The 21,767-nt window shown below is 32.0% G+C and overlaps 1 protein-coding gene across 2 annotated transcripts; it reads right to left on the bottom strand.

The window, feature by feature from the left end:
* Window positions 1–4,540: 4,540 nt before the first annotated feature.
* On the bottom strand, window positions 4,541–21,718 carry LOC111405462 (vacuolar protein sorting-associated protein 53 A). 2 transcript variants are annotated; one of them, XM_023034358.1, is made up of 22 exons: window positions 21,416–21,712; window positions 21,088–21,238; window positions 19,060–19,130; window positions 16,621–16,745; window positions 15,911–16,071; window positions 15,670–15,811; window positions 14,574–14,637; window positions 13,188–13,373; window positions 13,053–13,094; window positions 12,556–12,660; window positions 12,407–12,466; window positions 10,515–10,592; window positions 8,872–8,979; window positions 8,705–8,770; window positions 7,884–7,961; window positions 7,666–7,799; window positions 7,486–7,579; window positions 7,169–7,246; window positions 7,015–7,077; window positions 6,374–6,442; window positions 6,181–6,276; window positions 4,541–5,175 (listed from the first exon to the last, which is right to left on the bottom strand). In XM_023034358.1, exons 1-22 carry the CDS (start codon window positions 21,506–21,508, stop codon window positions 4,882–4,884), a joined length of 2,358 nt encoding a protein of 785 aa, XP_022890126.1. In that variant the 5' UTR covers window positions 21,509–21,712; the 3' UTR covers window positions 4,541–4,881. The 2 variants fall into 2 exon arrangements, with proteins under 2 accessions (XP_022890126.1, XP_022890125.1); XM_023034357.1 differs by having other exon boundaries at window positions 7,666–7,961; window positions 21,416–21,718.
* Between the last annotated feature and the right edge of the window lie 49 nt (window positions 21,719–21,767).

Here is a 21,767-nt window from a genome sequence, read left to right as displayed (position 1 = left end):
GCAAGAAGATTGCAATTTTCAAAATATTGCTTTCAAACAATGTTAAAAATAAACATAGCAAAAAGAAAAAAATGTATAACCAGAAAAAACTTCAAAGGTTAGGTTTTAGACAAAACGGAATTAATTTAAGGAAGATAGTCCAATGTGATAAATTTTACATTAACGATAATTGGAGAAGGTGGCTCTCTTAAGGGTCGGTCATTTAAGATCTATGGAAAGTTGACCATTATGAACATCTCAATGTTCTTTCCTTCAATCTTTTGCGCATAATGCTGAAAATGAAAAGTTCTAATAGTGAAATATTCCCACCTATACACAAAGCCAATATCGAGAGCCTTTGATACAATTTTTTTTTTTTATCAATACAGTCGCTCATATTATTCAGCCACTTTTTGTGATTATAAATTAGTGGATCCCATGAAATTGTATATAGAAGTTGTTAGTCCAATGAAGTTTGACCATCGTATTATTTCAAGAAACTATGTCAAACAATAGTTCAACAATAAATTAATAAAAGAAAAAAAAAAAAAAAAAAAAGAAAGCCAAATTTTCAAAAAATTTAGAGTTGAGCTACACGAATTTTTTTCCTCCATTCCATCATTTTATAGCTACTTTTACAAAAAGAGAACAAACTGAATCATAGACAACCACAACTGACCACGTCAATTTTGCTCGTATCATTCCATCTACGGCCCTATTGGCTCAACACAGAAACAAATGTATTATTTATTAAATCCTTACTATATAAAAAGGAGAATGTGAAGTTACTGTAAAAAGCAATAATAACTTAATCCATTTTGTCTTATTGTAGCTTTTTTGTTTTTTTTAAGTGGAGGAGCAAAACGACGTCGTTTGCCTTGATATATATTTTATTATATTGTAAGAAAATATTGCAACACGCAATTTCCATACCTTTCACCACTCCGTGCTCAACCACTCTTATATATATATAGTATGAATATAAGAAAAAAATCACTTTTATATAAAAAAAAATTTTAAAAAATAAAGATAATATAAGACATAAAATATTTTACAAAAAGTTACTTGTAAGTAAAAAATTTGAAGAGAAGAATTTTAAATCGAAAAAAATATTATAATGTAAAATTACACGGCAAAAAAAAAATAATAATAAAAATAAAGAAAAATCTCAAATCTAATGTCTCCATGCATGGAGATATATATGATTTTTATTATTATTATTTTTACATTATAAAAATATTTTTTTTTCAGTTTAAAATTCCTTTTAACTCTTTTCTCTTCATAATATAATTTTTCAATTTTAACTAAATAATATTTATATGTTCTTTACTTAATTTTTGTAACTTTCTTTTATTTTGTTTTTATTCTATTTTTTTGAATAAATATTTTTTTTTCAATTTAAAATTCCTCTTAATTCTTTTCGTTTAAAACACAATTTTTTTGCATTTAATCCTAATTTCACTCTTACTCTCCGTTGCTACGATACTGATTTCTTTAGGCCTTTAACCTTATTTCAATCTCCCTCTCTCGATTGTTTCAAAAATACCCAATAATTTCACGCACAATTCAGACGATTAACTGTATACCGAATCTTTAAATCTTCAATTTCTTCTGCTGTATATTTTACTGCTAAATCTTGATTTTTGTTTTTTTTTGTGAGATTTAACAAATCGCTCCCAAAATACCGTGAAATCTCAGAAGAAATTGGAGTTTAGGTGTGTTCTTTTGTATTTTTTATCATGAATTTTCCATTTTTATTTATTTTTTTTGGTGAGAATTTAACAAATTGTTACCAAAATACCACAAAATTTCGCCAGAATTTGGGCTCTGGGTACCTCAAGTTTGTTCATTTATAATTTTTTTATTCTTTTTATTTCATTGTGTTCGTGTTTACTCTGAAGTTTTCATTCTTTCCTTCCGACTTTGTTTGGACTTTTGTGAAAGTCGTAAACAGAAAAAAATGGATTAACGTACAAATTGAAGATTATCGACTTGAGGTATGTTGATTTCATTTTTGCTTTGTTTGAGGGTGGTTTTTCTTTTACAAATAATTCGTTTTTACTGTACACTATTCATAATTTTAGCTTCTGATTTTTTTTTTATTTTTTATTTTTTTTATGCTTGAACAATTGTACTTTAAGTGTTTACGTGTATAGTGTTTTATTGTAGTTAAGGAAATACTTGGTGTTGACAAATTTGTAGTTGAACTAATAGTTAAGGTGTAGGTGATTGAAAGGATTACTTATATTATAAGCATGTTTGAAAAGTTTGAGACCAGTTTTATTGCAACGAATTTCTGTACTATTAAAAAAATTTTGTAGCTCAAAGAGGTTTCTTATTTCGAATGTTAGGTGGTATATGAGGTAGCTCACTAAATATAAAATATTTTAGTAAATTCTCATTCTTTAGTTATATATTCATGTGAAGGGAAGGACTGCAAATGAAACGGTTATGGAAAAGGGTCATTGCTCAATAAGAATGGAAAGTGTTTATATTGGGAATAGAAGAAAGCTTGGAAAACACATTCAATTAATAGAGTTTTACTGTGAGTGACAGCTAAAAAGAAACCCCATTGGGGACTGGTGCCCTAAATTTTTCTTGCAAGATTCATTCCAAGAAACCAAGACTAGAACCGTCCGATAAGATCTCTGTATATTTACTGTCTCTTTACTTCTTGACATAAAAGCTCCTCATTTTTTTTGTATATTTAATATATTATCTGTGGTGTTGGTGCATGATTTTTGTTGTCTTTTAGGGTGTAATAATGTGTGGGTTGCGTGAAAATATTACAACTACAATGCTAATGGAGTGACCCTCCACTTTGCCTTTCTTCATCCTCTACCTCTTAATAGGTGGGTCATTTTTTTCTTTTGGAATAATTCGTTTTAGATATAGATTATTTTTAATTTGAGGTTCTAATCTTCTGAAACTTTTAAGAATTAAAGAAATTAAATCATTTAACAAATTTAAAAAAATTGTAGGCAAAAATAACATAAAAACGAAAAAAGGTTATTATAAAGATTTTTTTAGTTAAATTGAAATAATTATAATTAAAAATAAATATTATTTAACTAAAATTGAACAAATTACATTGTATCATAAAACGAAAAGAATTTTAAATCGAAGAAAAAATTATTCGCTTATAATATGAAGAAAAAAGAATTTTCAAAACAATTTTCAAAAAAATATATAAGAAAACAAAGTTACAAAAATTAAATAAAGGATATATAAATATTATTTAATTAAAATTGAAAATTTAAGTTTAATCATAAAGAAAAAAGAATTAAAAACAGTTTTAAATAAAAAAAATTATTTATAAAATGAAAAAAAATAAATAAGGTTAAAAAATTTCTCCTCCCTCCATAAAGTCCATAAAGAGAAACAAAGAGAATCTATCCTTTCGAAAGTTTGAAATCTCTCATTTGAAAGGAGAGTAAATTCTGTTTAACTTTTTTTTTTTGTTATGATCAAATTTAATTTTTTAATTTTAATTAAATAATATTTATATATTATTTATTTAATTCTCGTAACTTCTTTTTAATTTGTTTTATTTTTAATATATATTTTTTAAAAAATTACTTTGTATTATAATTAATTTATTTTTCTATTTAAAATTCTTTTCATTTTATCATTTTTTAAATTTTAATTAAATAGAATTTATTTTTAATTATTTCAATTTAATTAGAAAACTTTATACTAACCTTTTTTTTTCTGCAATTTTTTATTCTTCTTTAATTTTTTAAATCATTTATTTTTTTTATAATATGAAGAAAAAAGAATTTTAATCATAGAACGAAAAGAATTTTAAATCGAACAAAAAATTATTTATAATATGAAGAATTCTTTTTTTTTTAAAACAATCTTCAAAAAATATATACCAAAAGCAAAACAAATTAAACAAAAGAATTTTGTGAAAATTATATAAAGAACATATAAATATTATTTAGTTAAAATTGAGAAAAATTAAGTTTTTTCATAAAAAAAAAAGGATTAAAAAGGATTTTAAATCGAAAAAAATATTTATAATATGAACAAAAGAAATAAAAAATAAAGAAATGAGGAAAAATAAAAACGAAAAAGAAATCTCCATCATCTTGCGATAATCCAATGAACCAAACGATTGGATTTCACCACCAACTTCAAATCTTCATTGAAAAATCTACAATTTTGACGCTAATATCTTTAATTTGTTAAATCATTTAGTTTTTTTTATAATATGAAGAAAATTTTTTTGAATCATAGAACGAAAAGAATTTTAAATCAAACAAAAAATTATTTATAACATGAAGAATTTTTATTTTTATTTTTAAACAATCTTCAAAAAATATATAATAAAAACAAAACAAATTAAACAAAAGAATGTTGCGAAAATTAAATAAAGAACATATAAATATTATTTAATTAAAATTGAAAAAATTAAGTTTTTTCATAAAGAAAAAAGAATTAAAAAGGATTTTAAATTGAAAAAAATATTTATTATATGAACAAAACAAATAAAAAATAAATAAATGAGGAAAATATAAAAAACGAAAAACAAATCTCTATGCATCCTGCGATAATGTAATTAACCAAACGATTAGACGTCACCGAATACTTCGAATCTTCAACCAGTTTTGAAAAATCTACAATTTTGACGCTAATAAAAATACAATAAATACAAAACTCGTGCAACACACGTGTCAAAGACTAGTATTTAAGAAACTTCACAAGTCTCTCCTTGTGCAAAATTCCCAGCTAACTACGATCCTATAAACCAGAAAGTTCTGAAAGGAACCAACAGAACTATACCGTGTCTTGTGCCCTGGAGGGGGATAAAAGTACGAGGAGAAATAAAAAAATATTGGCTCCTGGAGAGAGCAAAGGAATAACCTTCCATTAATATCATGCACTAACCTCACATTTTCATCCAACGAAGAACTTCCTGAGTGACCCATCCTTTCGATCTTTAGCAGCTTCAGTTAAAGCCAGAAATTTCTTGAATCCGGTTGCAGAAAAACCCCTTCCAAGTGCAGCTGCTCTCGCCAGCACTTCCTCTCCTGATGAGATTATTCCAGGAGCAGGCAGACCAGCTAGCACTGGTGCAATGGACGTGCTGGAGACTGTGGGGACGACTGAATTAATAGACGGTTGAGTGGTTCTAGCATCACGTTTGTTATAATCATCAAGTATGCTTTGCTGGTCATTCCTCCTGAGGCCCTGCCAACGAGTGACAACATAACACGAAAAGAGTGAGAGGATAAAATTTTACAAAAACATTAAAAAAATCAACATAAGCTGTTTTGTGGTTTCAGATATTAGACATTGCAATTTATGGGCGTGCCATCTGAATTGCCAAAGATAGTTATTGGCAGGTCATCAACCACAAGTGCTGGCTCTACGATCATGGTTGGCTAAGCGAGAAGTTCACTTAGAAGTCAACTAAACAGAGAGGGCAACCATACTCCCTTTTGGTGGGATCAACAACCCAGACTGTCTAGTTCGCAAGAGTAGAAAAATATGCATAATCCAATCAAAGGCCATCTCCAATGCATCCTCCAAAACACCAAAATGCACCATTTTTTGGTGCAAAACAACTCCAATGCAACACTATCCAAAGTCATTTTTACCCTTTCTTTTCATTTCCCAAATAAATTCATTAAGGGTATTTGTGTCATTTGTGCTATATATTTTTTAATACAATAAATTATTATTATTATTATTTGCATTTAAAATAAATTTTAAATGTAAAAAATACTAATTAATTAAAAGAAGAAAAAAAATTTAAAATATAACAAACATGGTTATTTCTTAAAGTTAACACGGAATATATTAAAATATTTAAATAAATAATAAATTTTATATTTATTAATGAATATAATTTTTCCCTTAATTTAACGCAATTATATATTTAGTAATTTATGTATTTATAAAATAATTAAATAAATAATATTTTAAATAAATAATATTTCAAATAAATAAATTATTAAGAATAAAAAAAAGAGAAGAAAATGGTTAAACACTGTTCATTAGGTATAAGTTTTGATGTAACAGTTGGAGATGAATTTTACTTTGATGTAAAATGATGCAAATTTTGGTTCAGCGTTGGAGATGGTCTAATGACCTAATTACCTTTTATTAACCATTTAGGAAAAATAAAAAGTTCTTGAAATTCCTGCTGAGAGTTAAAAAAAAAAAATCTAGATAGTGATAGTCTTGAAAAACCTTCAGATCCAGAATCCGCTGAAACTCTGAAGGTGTCCCCTCAGGCAGCAGGGCGCAATATGTATCTGCCACGGAGTCAACCGGAGACAATATTACCTGTGCAACAAACAGGAATGGTGCATGGGACTGGTAAAATACATCTAAAAGACGACCTTTTTAAATCAAAAAAATTCCAGACGCCATTTAATCACACCTTTAGTAGTGCTTCCGCTTTGCTCATCTCACGATTTACATATTTCGAGTAGCTGGAAGCTCCAGATGTCTGTTCAGAGGAAAACATAGATTCGTTATATTGCATCTACCTCATATAACTACAAGGGCTTCAAAAGTAGAACACTACAATTTTCGTCGAATATATCTTCCTAAAATTTAAGTTATAAATCACGCAATGATTGTAGCACTTTTGAGAGCGAAGACTTACGACTTAATATATCTATAATATCTTTTTAATTGCAAATTAATCCTTCATCTCGAGTGAAAAGTAAACTGTGATAAACGAATAGAATTTGAACTAGAAATAATGAAAATAAACTGAAAAGTTACCGTTATGTTAGACTAAGTTGGGCCATTTCTAGATGGGGGTAACCATTGATTTACAATTGGGACATTTTTTTTTCATCCCATTGTTATGGATCCAGGGGGTGACAAATCTAAGTTACAGTTGGAGCATGGTTTGTAGAAAACAGTTACTTACCCCTCCAACTACTTCACAAAACCAATTGTGTGTGTATGTTTTCGATCCCAAATCAGAATATTGCTTAGAAGACGACAGAGATAAGCCAGGTACATGTAAGTTACGAAGTGCACTTTGCAAGAACTTCAAATTTCTATTACCTGTTTCCCAAGGGAAGGAATATCCAAAAGAATGGTTTTTACAGCCTGCGTATCCAATAACATCTGCAAATTGCATAATGTGGTCACTTGTATTCCCCTAAAGGATTACTTCTGCAGAACATATAACAAACTGACAAGAGATGATGATTAATACTTGTTGTGCTCCTGTTTCTGATATTTGCTTGCATTTGAATATATTGAGGTAGAAGCGTGGACCAAGAGAAGACGCAAGCTACAAAGAAGAATGAAAATATGAGCGTCTGAATCAAGAAATAGCAATAAAGAAAGGTTGAGAAAAGAATCGAAGGATCATTTTTTGGATAGTGTTTTCAAGTTCACTAGTTTATCTGTAAATATGTGAGCATAATAGAAATAAAGTGAGATAGCCTAAAAATTTAAATTTTGAAGGCACTGGCCAACAATGCAAAGCAAAGATAGAGAGAGAACATAAATTCCCTTTCACATACTCACCTTGTCAAGGAAGAACTGGAAATAAATTGGAGAAAGAAGACTTCCAAGTACAGGAATGCTAGTAGTCAAAATTGTGTTTATGGAATTGACATACCTGAAGGAATACATATATACATGTTTTATATAAAAAGACATAATAGCCACCTTCAATAGTTAGCATATTCATAGAGCTCATCTTACGCTGATTGGTCACCGACACTTTCAAGCGTGCCCCAGGGTACGCGTGTCATTGCAGCCATTTCAGCATCAAATTTAGTTTCTATGCCATGCACTAAAGTGATCAAGGCTTTTGTTATAACTGCTGAGAATTCATCCTGTACAAATGAAGTAGTATTTAGAAAATGTAGAAGAGAGAAGCATAAATGAAACGACTTGTATTTTATATTTTTTATTTTTACCTGTACTTCAGACATATCAATCATACTGACAAACTGAGGTTCAATTATTTTGGACACATTTTCAGCCAGTTCACCAGACTGCCAACATAAATGAAAGGGTTAAGACTGAATTTAAGATGGATGAAGGAAGATTAAAAAATTGATTACCATGTAATCACCTCAAGTACTTTGTCAACACAAAAAGGGCTAATTCAGACTATCGTAATACCCGAATGTTTTACACTTTACGCTGGTGAGTAATTCATCCATTTCTACATTTTATGATATAGTGATCCGTATTTCCACATTTATGCATGATTGAATATGTTTAAATGATAATTATTTCAGGCGTTTATTTGTGGGCATGGTGCATATGCATGTGTGTGAGTCCCCAGGTGACGATGGTACAATTTTGATAATAAAGACAAGATGTCAAGATAATGTTGTCCTAATGATGTAATGGTGTATTGATAATGTGGTGTACTACTGTGATAACAGCCATACACTTGTGCTGCAATAATCTAATTAGTGCTTATGGGGCCTGGGAAAGTTGAAAGAGAACAGAACTCAAATTCTTAGATGCCTCATAATTATGGTTCCCTCCTCAATCCGTTAAGAACTTGTCTGTTACAGGTTCTCACTAGAATTCGGTTTCTCAAAACAATACAAGGCAGAAGAAAACATTTGGAGACTCATCCAGTATTCTATCATCATTGAAATCTTAATGACCACAAAGCTGCAAATATTACCAGTGATTTGACTTGAACAGACAATTCACAGTTGTAAATCCAAATGTAATTATATAGTTGCAAGTCCATGGTGTAATCAAAAAACCAACTCACCGTTTTGTGGCAATATTCAGCTGTGCTAACTATATAACAGATCACCCGTTCATCCTTATCAGATGTCTGCGTGAAATAGTTTGTAGATGAGTGAGTACGAAAGTCAATAAAAGGAAAAAATACCGGCAAAGTTTCCTCCAAAAATCTAAAGACAAGAAAATGACTACCTTTATCTGTCCATCCATTCCTGTTGCAGCTGCTACAATTCCTGTACCACCCTTGGGCAATCTCATGAAAAGCTTTGTTGCATATGCTTTAAGAAATCTTTGAAACACCTATTTATAAAGAGACCATTAAATTGCCTAGAAACATTCATGACAATTAGAGCTTATAACATGAAGTCCGTCATCTTCAGGTTCCTTTCAAAACACCATGAGTAGGTCCAAATAGTGAAGGGTAAATCGATTAGAATTCTTAGTGGCATGTGCTTTAAGAATCTGTCCTTGATTTTTTTTGAAAGAATGGAATGCGTCCTCAATGAAAAATTTTGTGGCAAATGTGCAGACCAAAGTATTGTTGGATCATCTGACCCTTCTAATTTTGTGACATCCCTATAGGCCATTGACAATGAGTCAGGGATAAATATTCTGTAACCAAGTAGAATTGAATGTTCTTACAGTCTGGTTTTAGCAACCACCATAAATCTGGATTATGCATTCTAGAGTATTAGCTGACAAAAAAATGGATAACCTGGACAATGTTTAAAAAGGTAGAACCAGATACTGAAGCATTTCTCTTCGTGAGCAAGGCATAAGCCTCGAGGCGAAATGAGGCGTCAACCTCCCGCAAACCAAAAAATTGTCAAAAAATATAAAATAATACAAAAGTAAACATATAAGAACCATAAATAATATTATAAATTCTCCACAGAAACAAAACCAAAATAAACAAACCACCCATTAATATAATTTTATACAAAAAAAGTTAGAAAAGAAAAGGAAAAGAAATGCAGAAAAAGCCAAAAAAAAAAAAAAGTTAAAAAGATATGTAGATTTTTTCACCCAGCCAGAGTTTGCTGCCTTGAAATCTTATTGAATAAGTTTTGGGTCTTGGCTAATGGGGAGTGGGGAGGCATGGGGTTGCTTTGGTCAAACAAGTAAAAGATATAATGGGCCCAACATTGAGGTTTATTTGAGATGGACCAAGTTAAAGAGCCCCTTAAAATTCACATTCAGAGTTACAAAAAAGAGAAGAAAAAAAGGTCAAATGTCAGGGCAAAACTAAGGCGACGCCTGCACCATCAGTGAGACATCTGCCTCAGAAAAATAGCATGAAAATTAGCGCCTCGAGGCACTACAGCCTTTTCAAACCATGACATGCTCATGTGTTGTACAAAATTTTCAAAACCTGTTAGTTCTCCATTTCCTTCTTTTTCCCCTCTCAACCTTTGATAATCGAAGTTTGCCAAAAAAATAAACCCCTGTTTGACCTCGGTTATCGAAAAACACATTTTTTCTTAAACTCATTTTCAACCACATGCTCTTCCAATAAAATAATTTTGCACGTAAACCTAAAACATTTCCCTATCTTTTAACCACATTCTCCAAAAAATCACTATTAAAAAACTCATATTGAAAAAAAAAGGGGTCTCAAACACACTCTAAATATGCTAACTAAAAAGGAATTGAAGATCATACAAGGTGCCTAAATTTTAATAAGATCTCGTCATTACGATAAACATTTTGTCTTCTCTGTTCAAATTGTAGCAGTACAAGAACATCCATATCAGACAAGTAAATTTAGAAATAGTCCTCTAGACAAGTAAATTCCCTAGCAGGACCATCGAAATGTGGAATTTCAAAAAACACACCTTGAACAAATTAAATAGTGTCTGACTTTTTGTCAAAGCGCTGCATCGCTTTAAGCTCCTCCTTATTATTGAAAAGACCTTCATATAACAATTAAAGAAATCAACTTGGCATGGGTAATAATATCAATGAGCTCCATAGAGATGCAATAAGAAAGAACAGCTGATGGAGAACACTGCAATAAGATTGGGTGGCAACTAAGGGGACATATTAGAGAATGCAGTATGAATACACAGAAAACTACATGAGAGAAAATTTTAGATGTACAAATATCAATGAAAAGGCAAAAAAATCACTTGTTATCAACACAAACGAAATAATACGATCATATTCATATTCATATCCTTTATATTTTGTCTTGGTAAACACGATTCTTTGAATTAAATTGATTTTTAGTTATCTGTCATATTGGCACGACTCTATCTTCAATTTTGTACCTACATTTCAATAGGTTCATTAATAAAATTGATAAAGTTTTCTTCATTGCTATTATAGAATGATATCTAAAATAAATGGATCTTGGACAACATTTTTGCATTGCTTCCTTACCTAGTCAAGTTTCAAATTCTCCTCCCGTAATGAATGACACTCTTTTCAACAAAAAGTCAAGAAGATCCATAGTATAAACTTTAAAATACATGAATCTTATAGCAAGTTGTCTATCTTTAAGGTAATGCTTTTGGCCAGGTAAAAGCACAATCAATACAATCTTACAACTAACCTTAACGAAGGACCATGACATATACCTGGTATATTTTACCTAAATGACCTTCACGTTAAAACCCAGGAATTCCTAATGAACTTCATGACAGAAACAAATGCATCCCTTAAGTTAGAACTTCAGTGAAGAGATTGATAGAAATGTTTCAGAAAAGAAGCCCGTGATTCCAAAATAGAAGGGATTGAAAGAGAGACAGGTAGGGAGATAGAGAGAGAAGAACAATACTTAGATATTTAACTGAAATATATGTCCAACAATCAAAATAGAGATTTGTAATAAGAAGTTATAGAAACAATATCAAAGCCAGCTTCTCTTCCAATGATGCATTGACAAGGACACGCCAACACGCGATTTTTCAAAAAAGTACTAATAGACACTCGTCGACACGTTGATTAAATCTTCAAAATTCTTCATTCATAGTGTATAAAATTTAGTTTTATACTTGTTACTAATTATTCTCATTGAAATCTTTTAATGTGAGTATCTATTTGCTATTTAATAATAATTTTAAGTTAAAAATATATAATATTGCTAATAAAAAAAAAAAGAAAAATGACCATGGTAGAATGTTATCCAACATGTGTTGGACACGGACATGCCACACTAGTGGAAGTGTCCGTGCAACAGTCCTCTTCTCAAAAGAAACTATTAATAAGTAGGTAATGCAGAAAATAGAGTGTCATTAGAATGAAAATAATGAGGAAAGGAACTTGTTTTCATATATGCGTTAAACCACCATAAAATTTGTTGCTACTCAAACTTCAGTCCACAGTGGAAAGCACCACTTTTTATAGTGGCCTAATCTGTAATGCCACCTTAGTACTAGTGGATCTGTAGTGCCTTGTCAATATGAGATATCTTTCTCCTACCAGTCTCATTCATTATGACCAGAGATAAAAAAAATAAAAATAAATAAGACATAAGAAAATTGCGGCCAAGCATCAGATATGCTCCATTTTCTATCACCCCCCCTCTCTCTCTCTCTCTCTCTCTCTCTCTCTCTCTCTCAAGCTCACAAAACATTAAAAGAAAGTTAGTATGAGAATCCCATAAACTAACATAGAAAAAAATTTAAATGAACAAGGACCAACTTTACATGCAGAAGGTTAAAAAATTCATATCATCTCTTGAGGATTCAAATATCTGATCTCCCTCAAGATTTTGATTTGTTACCTCTGCGCTGCTTCTCAAGATATTAGTCTGACTTCCCTCTTCAGTTTCCCATGTTTCTTCCTGAAGTACAATGGCATGTCAATTAAGCAAATAAAAGCAGAGAAAAAGTATTTAGCACAACAACGAAGGATTCAAATAATCCAAATTACCTGGATAAGTTTCTCTAGATTCTCCATAAGAGTTTTCTCTTCCAGTTCTACATATACTGTCAAGTGAGGTTCAAAGCACGATGAAATGATCCCATGAAAATTGAACTGCCATGTCAATCAACATAAGAAGTTAACAGAAATAAATTAAAGACCCAAATCAAGATGATTGCAGAGTTGTGACAATCGTATTGGTAGTCAGGTGCCACATACAGAAGTAAAATATAATTTCATGAAATGATCAGCAAGTAGTTAACCATTCTTTTAGGCATGTTTACTAGGATTGCAAATACAGATTTCACTCATTTTGGTTTTGATAAGAAATGGTAATTCATGTCACATACTAAAAAATATACCAGAAACAGAGTAAAGAAATTATAAACTGTGCATCTGTTGCTAATACGGACAGGACCTTTAATGGTAATAATGTTACGCATCGTCTAGAATTGAATATGCCATTTATTAGTTACACAAGAACTATCAAGTTAAGAGACCCATACCCCTGCTCCAGGCAATGTTAAACCTCTTTGTTGATCTTGTTCCTAGAAATGAAAGAAAATTGGCATAAGTAACCACTCAAATAATGTACCAAGTTAACTATAATGCACTCGCTAAATCAAGCAATCAACTCATGCCTCATTCCCACTTCCATGATGTGCAGCAAGCTTTTTCTCGTATTTCTTCCGAATGTCTGAAATAATCTGATTAGTATTTTCCCCTTCATGTAGTTCCCCAGTGTCATTTTCTGTTTCTCTATTTTGACTCCCACCACCAAATTTCTCCACCAACTCTTCCTCAAATTCCAATGTTCGCTGTAGTGCCTAACAAAATGCATCAAATTTACAATCACCACTGCTGAACCTGGTATGTGAGAATAAATATCATTGAATAAAAAAATGTGAATTTCCCCATGAAAATATTTGTTGATGAGACGTCACAGAGAAAGAAATGTACAAATACTCTAGTGTATACACTGCAAACACGACTTTTCAGAAACTAGACAACCTTCAATAAGAAAAAATGGAAAGAGAAAAATGAAAATTATTGCTTGCGTATATTATTTCTAGAAATGCAGATTAATTGACTAACAAAGGTAAAATGTTTGTAACTTGTACAAGCGTAAAACAGAAAGGAAATAAGTACCTCTACCATGCTGGGGCCAGAAAGAAACATTTTTATTTGGCAGACAGGAATTTCATAAATTTTTCAATAGATTAAGGAATTTTAAAAATAAAAACACGAATGAGCATGATTTCTTCCCTGGGTGACGAGATTAACAAAACTCAGCCCCTTTATTGACAGAATGAAGACAACGATTAAGCAATAAACAATGCGAACTAATGTCAATACCTAATGAAAATGTAATGGACAAAGCACGCCGGTATTGAAAGCTTTTATGCAAAAAAAATCTCTAACCATTCGAAACTTTATGTACTAGTGTTCTTAGAGCAGAGTTATAAAACTGTGCTCTAGGCCATATTATTGGTCAAATATTAATTGAAGCCACCTAAACCCTTTCAGTTAAAAATAAGTTATGCGATAAAGAGATAGAGGCAGAGAAAGATGACAAAACGACCTTAAGACAGTATACACAAAGGAAGGAAACAGCCACAGAATCTTTCAGAAAATAATTCTGCTTGACCCAATACATTACTTTCAATTGAATCATTGAGGAAAATAAATGAAAAGAAAAAACAAGCCTTTATTGTTTAAATTCGCTTGACTGCCTCTCTGGGCCAAAACTCAGCATAGCCATCTTCCTCTCAAGGGATTCAACTGAATACAACATCTTGAAAAGGACCGACATCAAGAGATGAAGATCAAGAGTATCATAAAAAACATAGGGTTGAATTGGTTTAGGTATTATGATGATATATTGTCTAGTCTGATAATGAAGTATCACTATGCCAAAGTTCAAATTACCAATTATATATAGTCAAGATGGAAAAAAGCCTAATTAGTGATGGAGACCTTTTTTAGACCAACACCAAAAGGATGAAGGTGTGGGAAAAAGAATTTACCAGCAATAATATCCCAACATCTGGCTTTTCTTTAAGATTATTAAGAATCTCCACGAGTTGTGTCCTGGAGAGAGACAGGAAAAGTGACAAATTATCAGTCTGAGGAGAAGCTTACAGTAAATTATATATCATTTCTCACAATTTTTAAAAAGTAGTATTAAATGTTATCGATCTCCTACTGTAGATAAAAAATAGGAAGCAGAAACACATTCTCTGAGCCAGTGTCCATGTATGATAAATATCAGATAAGGAAATGAGCCGGGCAATACACGCTTGCACAATATTTCTGTTATTATTGAATTTTTTTTACGCTCCAGGGATCGAGGACACATCTTGACATGCTAAAAAAATCTGGTGGAATCAAGAAGTAATTTTAAAACCAGGGTATGGTTAAATAGTGTACTGATATAAACATATAAACATTTAGAACAAAAGATCAAAATTGCATTGTCGAATTCCAGCTATTTCCGAAAGTCTTGGCTTGTGTTTTATATATTGGTTAATGATAAATAAAAATTGCATAACATAAAACATATATTTTACACGATGACCATGTTTACATGTCAATAATTGTTTGCTGAAATATGATATATACTATTAACTGATGAACATCTCAACCCAGAGATTGATGTATCATCCATTATTCACAAAATCATCATAAAAGACTATCCCGTTTGTTGCATTTCTGTCACTAACTGCTAAACAACATAGATCTATTGCCAAATCCACACATATATGCTTTTAAAGTCATTGATCATGTATGTTCTTTTGATGCAATCGCCAGAAAATACAGAATGTACATCACTTAAACGACAAAGCCTAAACCCTTGGGCAAGCGCAAGAGTAATCTCTCTGTCTAATCACTGAGTCTGCATTCCAATTTGGTATCAGGGTTAATCCAAATTTAACAGCACAATCACAGTGGACAACCTTACTCCAAAATATAAGATTGACTAGATTACCATATTTCCATCACTCCTGGAGCATATTTAAGAAGCAATGCTAAACTTCGAAATAAGTTTCCAAGAAGTAGCTACACAAGCACAACAATCCTATCTGTAACGACTTTAAATCCAATAGTGAGTAAATAACCAACCTTGTCAGCTTGCAGAATTGGATGCAGAGTAAATAAGGAACATGCCATGAAGTTGGAAAAATTTTCCAAATCTCCTCATTGGTTCTTAACCTGCGCTTGATCCAAGCATATCTTCTTTCTGTTTTATCCAGCTTTGCTAATTCTGAAATGTATATGAATTTTATAAAAGGTTTCAAGATCTACAGCATCAAACTGAATTTTATATACCAACTGAAATGCATATAATAGAAGTGGAACAAACCAGCTCCTTCGAAAATCTGTTGATATGAAGTAAGCTCCCTGTTACAAAAGTTCTTCACCAAATCCTCCCTCACTGATGGCTCCAAAGCATCAACAACTAAGCAAGCATCTGATAACTGCTGCAGTAAATTGTTTTCCTCCGTCTCTTTACCAGAACCTAAGCTGTGAGGTGAAAATAGTAATAAGAACTTTCTTTGGGAGAAAAGAAAAGAAAGGAATTAAAAAAAAGAAAAAGAGAGAGTAGAAACCAAGTTTACGTACAAAGACATATGAATCTTATATAAGATCCCAATTTAATTCAGGCACTAGGATTAGAAGATGGCTGATACAATGTTGAACCACCTCAACTAAAAGTTTAACTTTTAGGCAAACTTATCTATAACTTTTGTCTTCAGCAATTGCTAATTTTTTTTTTCCTCAAATAGATTGAGCAGAAATTTATGGGACAATTGATGTTATCTTATACTAGCTACAACTTCATATCATCTGGTGACATATCTCAAAAATTAAAGATGACAAAAAAAAATTCCGAGACAAAAAACAATTAGGCACTTCAAGAGAATTTTTTGAATGAATTCAGACACAAATAAGGCATGTTCAATATAGCGTGCAAGTAAATAACAAACTTCAGGTCAATAGAATATGACTCCTTATCACTTGTATTCTTCAATAGCATATCAAAAAGAAACAATCGTTAAATTACAGGTATACCTGGAAAAATCAGAGAACACATGAGATTTGAGAATTTGTTTTATGCTCTTAAACTTCTCTCTCAGCTCTGTGATTTTTGGAATATCTCTGTATGCCTCAAAATGACTACATAACTGGTTCACAGCCTGAAATGTATCATGAACCAGGAATTATACCAGAAAATGCACCTTCAACAAGTGAAACAAAAGAGAGAGAGAGAGAGAGAAATACCGCATAATCATATTAAGCAGGGTATTGATTTTTTACTTAAAATATATAGATTCACAAACATCCTGATGGGGAAAGAATGGCTAATTTTTTGCTGGAAGTGTTCATTTAAGTATTAAAAGAAAATAAAAATAAAAACCTGAGTGTTGATAAGTTTAACGCCGGAATTCAATCAAGCTTAAACAATATATTTCCACCAATGGGAGGTTATACATTAGCAATGACATCACTGAAACTCAAATTTAGTTAAAAAATTAGATTAAATCATAAGAAATGTAAAGAAAATACTCTCACAATTCTACATTTCTGATTTACTGGCATGGTGCCGGGTAGCAAGCAACAAACTGCCTTGTAATCTTTTTAGTGTGTGGCAAAATAGGCAGCTACAAGATGCATCAACATCCATGTTTCAAGTACATAAACAGTAGACAAGTGAAATATGCTTTCTTGTGACCTTTTTGGTGAACATGACACAAGTATTGAAGAGAACAGCATTTAGAGGGAATATTGACAGACGTCAACCACAATAAACCTTAAGAGACTTCAACATACATAAACCATATGTAACCAACAGGACTTAGTTTTATAGATCCATTGCATGATGTGACGAACTTAAAATTCTTAAACAAATTATTCTTACCCATAAAGATCTCTCAACGCCTTAGCAAATGCAACAAGTTATAGATTCTATGAACGGGAAGAGTTTTAGACTTCTACATGAATGACAATACCATTATCGTGTCTTTACCAAAACCTACTTATTTTACATAGAAGCTCAAAAGGGAGAAATCTATGGCAATGTGGATTAACACAAAGAGGTATATATAATAGACCAGAGTTATTATATTAATGACCACAATGATCACTACTAGGGGTAGTTTTCTGTTGCTCAAGGGGAAACATCGACAGCGATGTCTTTATTTGCTTCTGTAAGGCAATCCCTGTTTGAGTCCCCCATGATTTCTTTGCTCTGAAAGAGCCAACTGATGCCATTACGAATGTCTTGCAATGCTGTTACACCCCTCAACAGGGGGTATCGATACTCAGTTCTAAGAAAATTTCGTCTTCCTTGGAAAGACCTATGAAGTGCCATTCGAAGGATCCGAGTTCTCTCAACAGGGGATAAATAACAAATACTATGACATCATAAATTAGACATATTGATATATTGAGTAATTTGAATTCTTCCCCTCCAAATTTTCATAATTTTTTTCTCTCTTCTCGTCTTTTTATCGCCTGTTTTCCACCAGTCCCGCTATCGATGACATTGATAGGGCAAAGGAGTGTCGGATGCGTGGACTATCATATTTCGACCATCCCAATATTTCCTACCTGTATAGAAATTATTAGGGCAAACCTCCTTTTTGGTGTAGATAGAAGAGAGACGTGAGATGATGATCAAAAACACATTATAATCCTTGTTATTCATCACAGTGATACTTGTAATTGCAAGTGGATGTAGCTCTCACATTGAGAGTGAAACTCTATAGATCATGTGTTCTTTAATTGCCTTTATTTCCTGTATCGTCACATCCATAACAACAATCAGATCGATGGTGGTGATAGTGGAGTATTGGTGGTCTTTGCCAAGCCCAATAGGTATAGGTAGAGGAGATGTGCAGGTTTGAAAGTGAAGGGAAACCAAGTTTCTCCTAAAAATTACCAAGCAAAAAGGGAAATATAAGAAAAGAATAAATGAACGGTCATCAAATAGCCAATAGAGATAAGTGCAAAGCCAAGGAAGCATTCAGTTAGGGTTTTGAGTGCATCTACATCGCTCATTGGTTCTTTTTCTCTCACTTCTTTTTAAAGGTTAATAGACAACACAAACATGAGCTTAGTTTAGAATCACGGCCTCAATCTGGTTACTGCACAAAAAAAACCCACTGGGGCTGCAATAACTTGTATAAATGCTTTAGATACCCATAGAAATCATTGGGCGATATTATCCTTATATGTTTGTTTCAATTATATTTTTCTGCTAATAAGTCTCTATTCTTCTCACCGTTGATTAATTTAATGTTGATCTTTCAGCTTTATAAACCTGGATGCAAATCAATTGAATCTAATTTCAAATGAAAGCGGACAAGAGAGACACCAAACATAAAAAAATAATAATAATAATAATAAAAGATCTTTCGATGATGGTGAAAATTGAACGTAGCAAAAGTTTTCCAATTTGACGAGGATGTTTAAAAGGGCTTGCAATCCGTGGAGACAACTATTTATTACCTCTAGTTGTGCAGCTGCCTCCTTGTATTGTCTTTTTGAAGCCATGACTTGAAGTTGCTCTACAGCAGAGACTGCCAAGTATGAAAAAGAGGTTACATTGACAAATTCTTGGAAAATATATGCAGTTCTTATAACAAAACCAACCACAAAACTCAGAAAATTGAACATAATTCATTTACAATGTAAGATATGCATAATTTTTTTACTTACTGACAATAAAGACAAAATTGGTTGTATGCTTGTGAATTTTTTCTAATTGCATACTCCTTCCCAAATCACCAAGTGTTGTCTTTTCTCTTTATTATAGGAAACATGGAAGTTAATTGAAAATAAAGGTAAAAAGAGGACAGGATTTCCTCTAAACACTAGAAATGAACACAGAAATCTACACCACATTACACGAGTTCCCTAAAATATAGAGAAAAGGGGACACCCATAAACTCTTTGTTCTAAGGCATCTGAAGAGAAGACCAATGTAGAATCCTCTCCCACAGAAACTCAAAGCTCAAAGCCATCCCCTCAGAAATTTTAGCGTTCTTTCTAGCCATAACCACAGAGTTCCAAACAAAATATAGCTGCTTTGACAAACCAAAACCACCATAATACTGTGACTTCACATGAAACAGGATCTAGGAGTCACCCAATCAATTCCAGCTTCCAGTAACAGCCAGATCCAACATCTTGAGCCAGCTCATATTGTAACAAACTATATCAATTGATTCAACATCATTCAGGCATAAAATACGCAAGGACAAATACTAATCTCTTCTTTTCGATAATGTCAGCGGTACGTGAGCCACTAACTGAGCAAATTTTTTTTTTTTAACTAAAATGGGAATATATGAATTCCAAATGAAACTAGAAAGAGAAGGAAGAATCTGAGAAGAATTAATAATGAATACATAAAAATTACTAGTTTGAGAAAAGCCAGGAAGATTCTAGAACCATAACTCTCTTATTCACCTTATCTAACTGAATTCACAAAACCACCACGTAATGGTTCAAAGGGTAAATTCCTCCAAATCTCTATCGTTAAGATTCGAACAAGAGCTAATCCGTCCAAAGAAAAATGGTGAAAGTAGGAACTCTAGAAATGAAAGTAAGATGGAGTAATTAAGGAAAAGAGTAGGAAAAAACTCATCCCATTTCCATCTGAACAAAATATGATCTTCCACTCATTACCAACCTCCAATCTCGTAAAAGGAAGAAGTTAAGGAATATTTATGGAATATTTTTTAAAGGACTCCTAATTGAAAGTCTACCCTCTTCTTTTGGGTTTCATCTATTGCTCCGACTCATATTTAGTTCTAAGCACTCAATAAGCAGTAAGTCAAAAGTTTATTCCAGAATTATGGAGTTTATGTTCATCCTCCCCCCCATATCACGAGGAAATTAGTATAAACCTTCTGCCTATTTCTAGTAAAAGTCAAAATTAAGACATAGTTCAAATTCCACAATGGCTGCATATAAAGAGTTTGAGCAAGTATAATACGAAGAAAGAGCAAATCATACTTGGGCCTGTAACTAATTAGTATTGAAAAGGTAGTTCCCTAAATGTTGAGAATACAAGTACTAAGCATGACGCGCAAAACAAGTATTGATAATTATATTGGTTTTATAACCATGCAACTGAAAGGGAAAGAGATTTTCCCCGTTCTAAGATGACTCTTCCAAAAAAATTAAACTAGCAAAAATAATATAGAACATATTGCAAAATTTATGGCGAGCCAAAAGTTCAAGACTTCAATTTTGATCGTATCATACTTCTGCTATTTGTTCTTGTCAAGGAAACTGAGCAATTTAATAAATAGGAAATGGCAGCGAGAATATAAAATTTCTGAAAAAGATACCCAAGCCAAATGAATTAACTAAACATTCAAGAGAACATGTCCATCAATAAAAGAGTTATTTTCAAGCAGAATGGATTTCAATGAGCGACCTAAAACCCATCTCAAATAGAATTACATACTTAAACTGTTAAACACAAGAAAATTATCATGTCCAATTTTTTGGATTAAAAGGACTAACCTAGCATGGTAAGACGATGAAGGGCAGTAATTGTAGTTGTTATGTGCTTCTTCGCAAAATCCAGTTTCTTAATGTCACGACATATTTCCTGAACCATAGTTTCACTTTGCTCTGCTTTGGTTTTAATTTCTCGAATTTTATACATGAGTTCCTGGTTCAGAGCATAGAGATGAGTTAATGATGAAACCGTGATGCAGGGTCGAATCTTGCAAAATCAAGATTACAGAAGAGTGAATTGCAGGAAGGGAAAAAAAAAAATTGCTTATGCTTAAGAGTAACCTGATTTCAGCAGTGAATCAAAGTTCTAAAACTCATGTAATTAACAAACCTGCACTGCACTGGTGGCCGCAGCAAGATCCTCCCTTGCTTTGGTTCCTGAATTACTCTGCAAATTACAGCATTTGAGCATTTCACAGTTCATTTGAAATTATGCTCTTAGATTAGACAGAGTTCGTTAATTTGGCCAAGAGTGTGACTGCACCCATCAACATTAAGCAATCATATATTGTTTGCCAAAAAGACTCTGCTCGACCAATCATCCCACATAGTCACAAATTTCAGTTGCACACACTTAGAAACCATGGTGTTAAGGAATCGCCAAAAGGGAAGCATATCGCCCAAGACTTTAATAGACTATTTTATTGAATTGCTGCTATGTTTCCATTTGCTGTTTTTATCTT

This window comes from Olea europaea, chromosome 12 (genome assembly GCF_002742605.1).
Source record: "Olea europaea var. sylvestris chromosome 12, O_europaea_v1, whole genome shotgun sequence".
Lineage (NCBI taxonomy): Eukaryota > Viridiplantae > Streptophyta > Magnoliopsida > Lamiales > Oleaceae > Olea > Olea europaea.
Note: the sequence above shows the minus strand (reverse complement) of the source record. Positions and strands in the feature narration are given on the sequence as shown.

Coding starts and splice junctions, on each gene's coding strand:
- LOC111405462 (XM_023034357.1), bottom strand. CDS start 21,508: ATGAACTGTGAAATGCTCAAATGCTGTAATTTGCAGAGTAATTCAGGA. Junction 16,746..19,059: donor AGGCAGCTGCACAACTAGAG/GTAATAAATAGT, acceptor GATACATTTCAG/GCTGTGAACCAGTTATGTAG. Junction 7,247..7,485: donor TCCAGTTCTTCCTTGACAAG/GTGAGTATGTGA, acceptor TCTTCTTTGTAG/CTTGCGTCTTCTCTTGGTCC.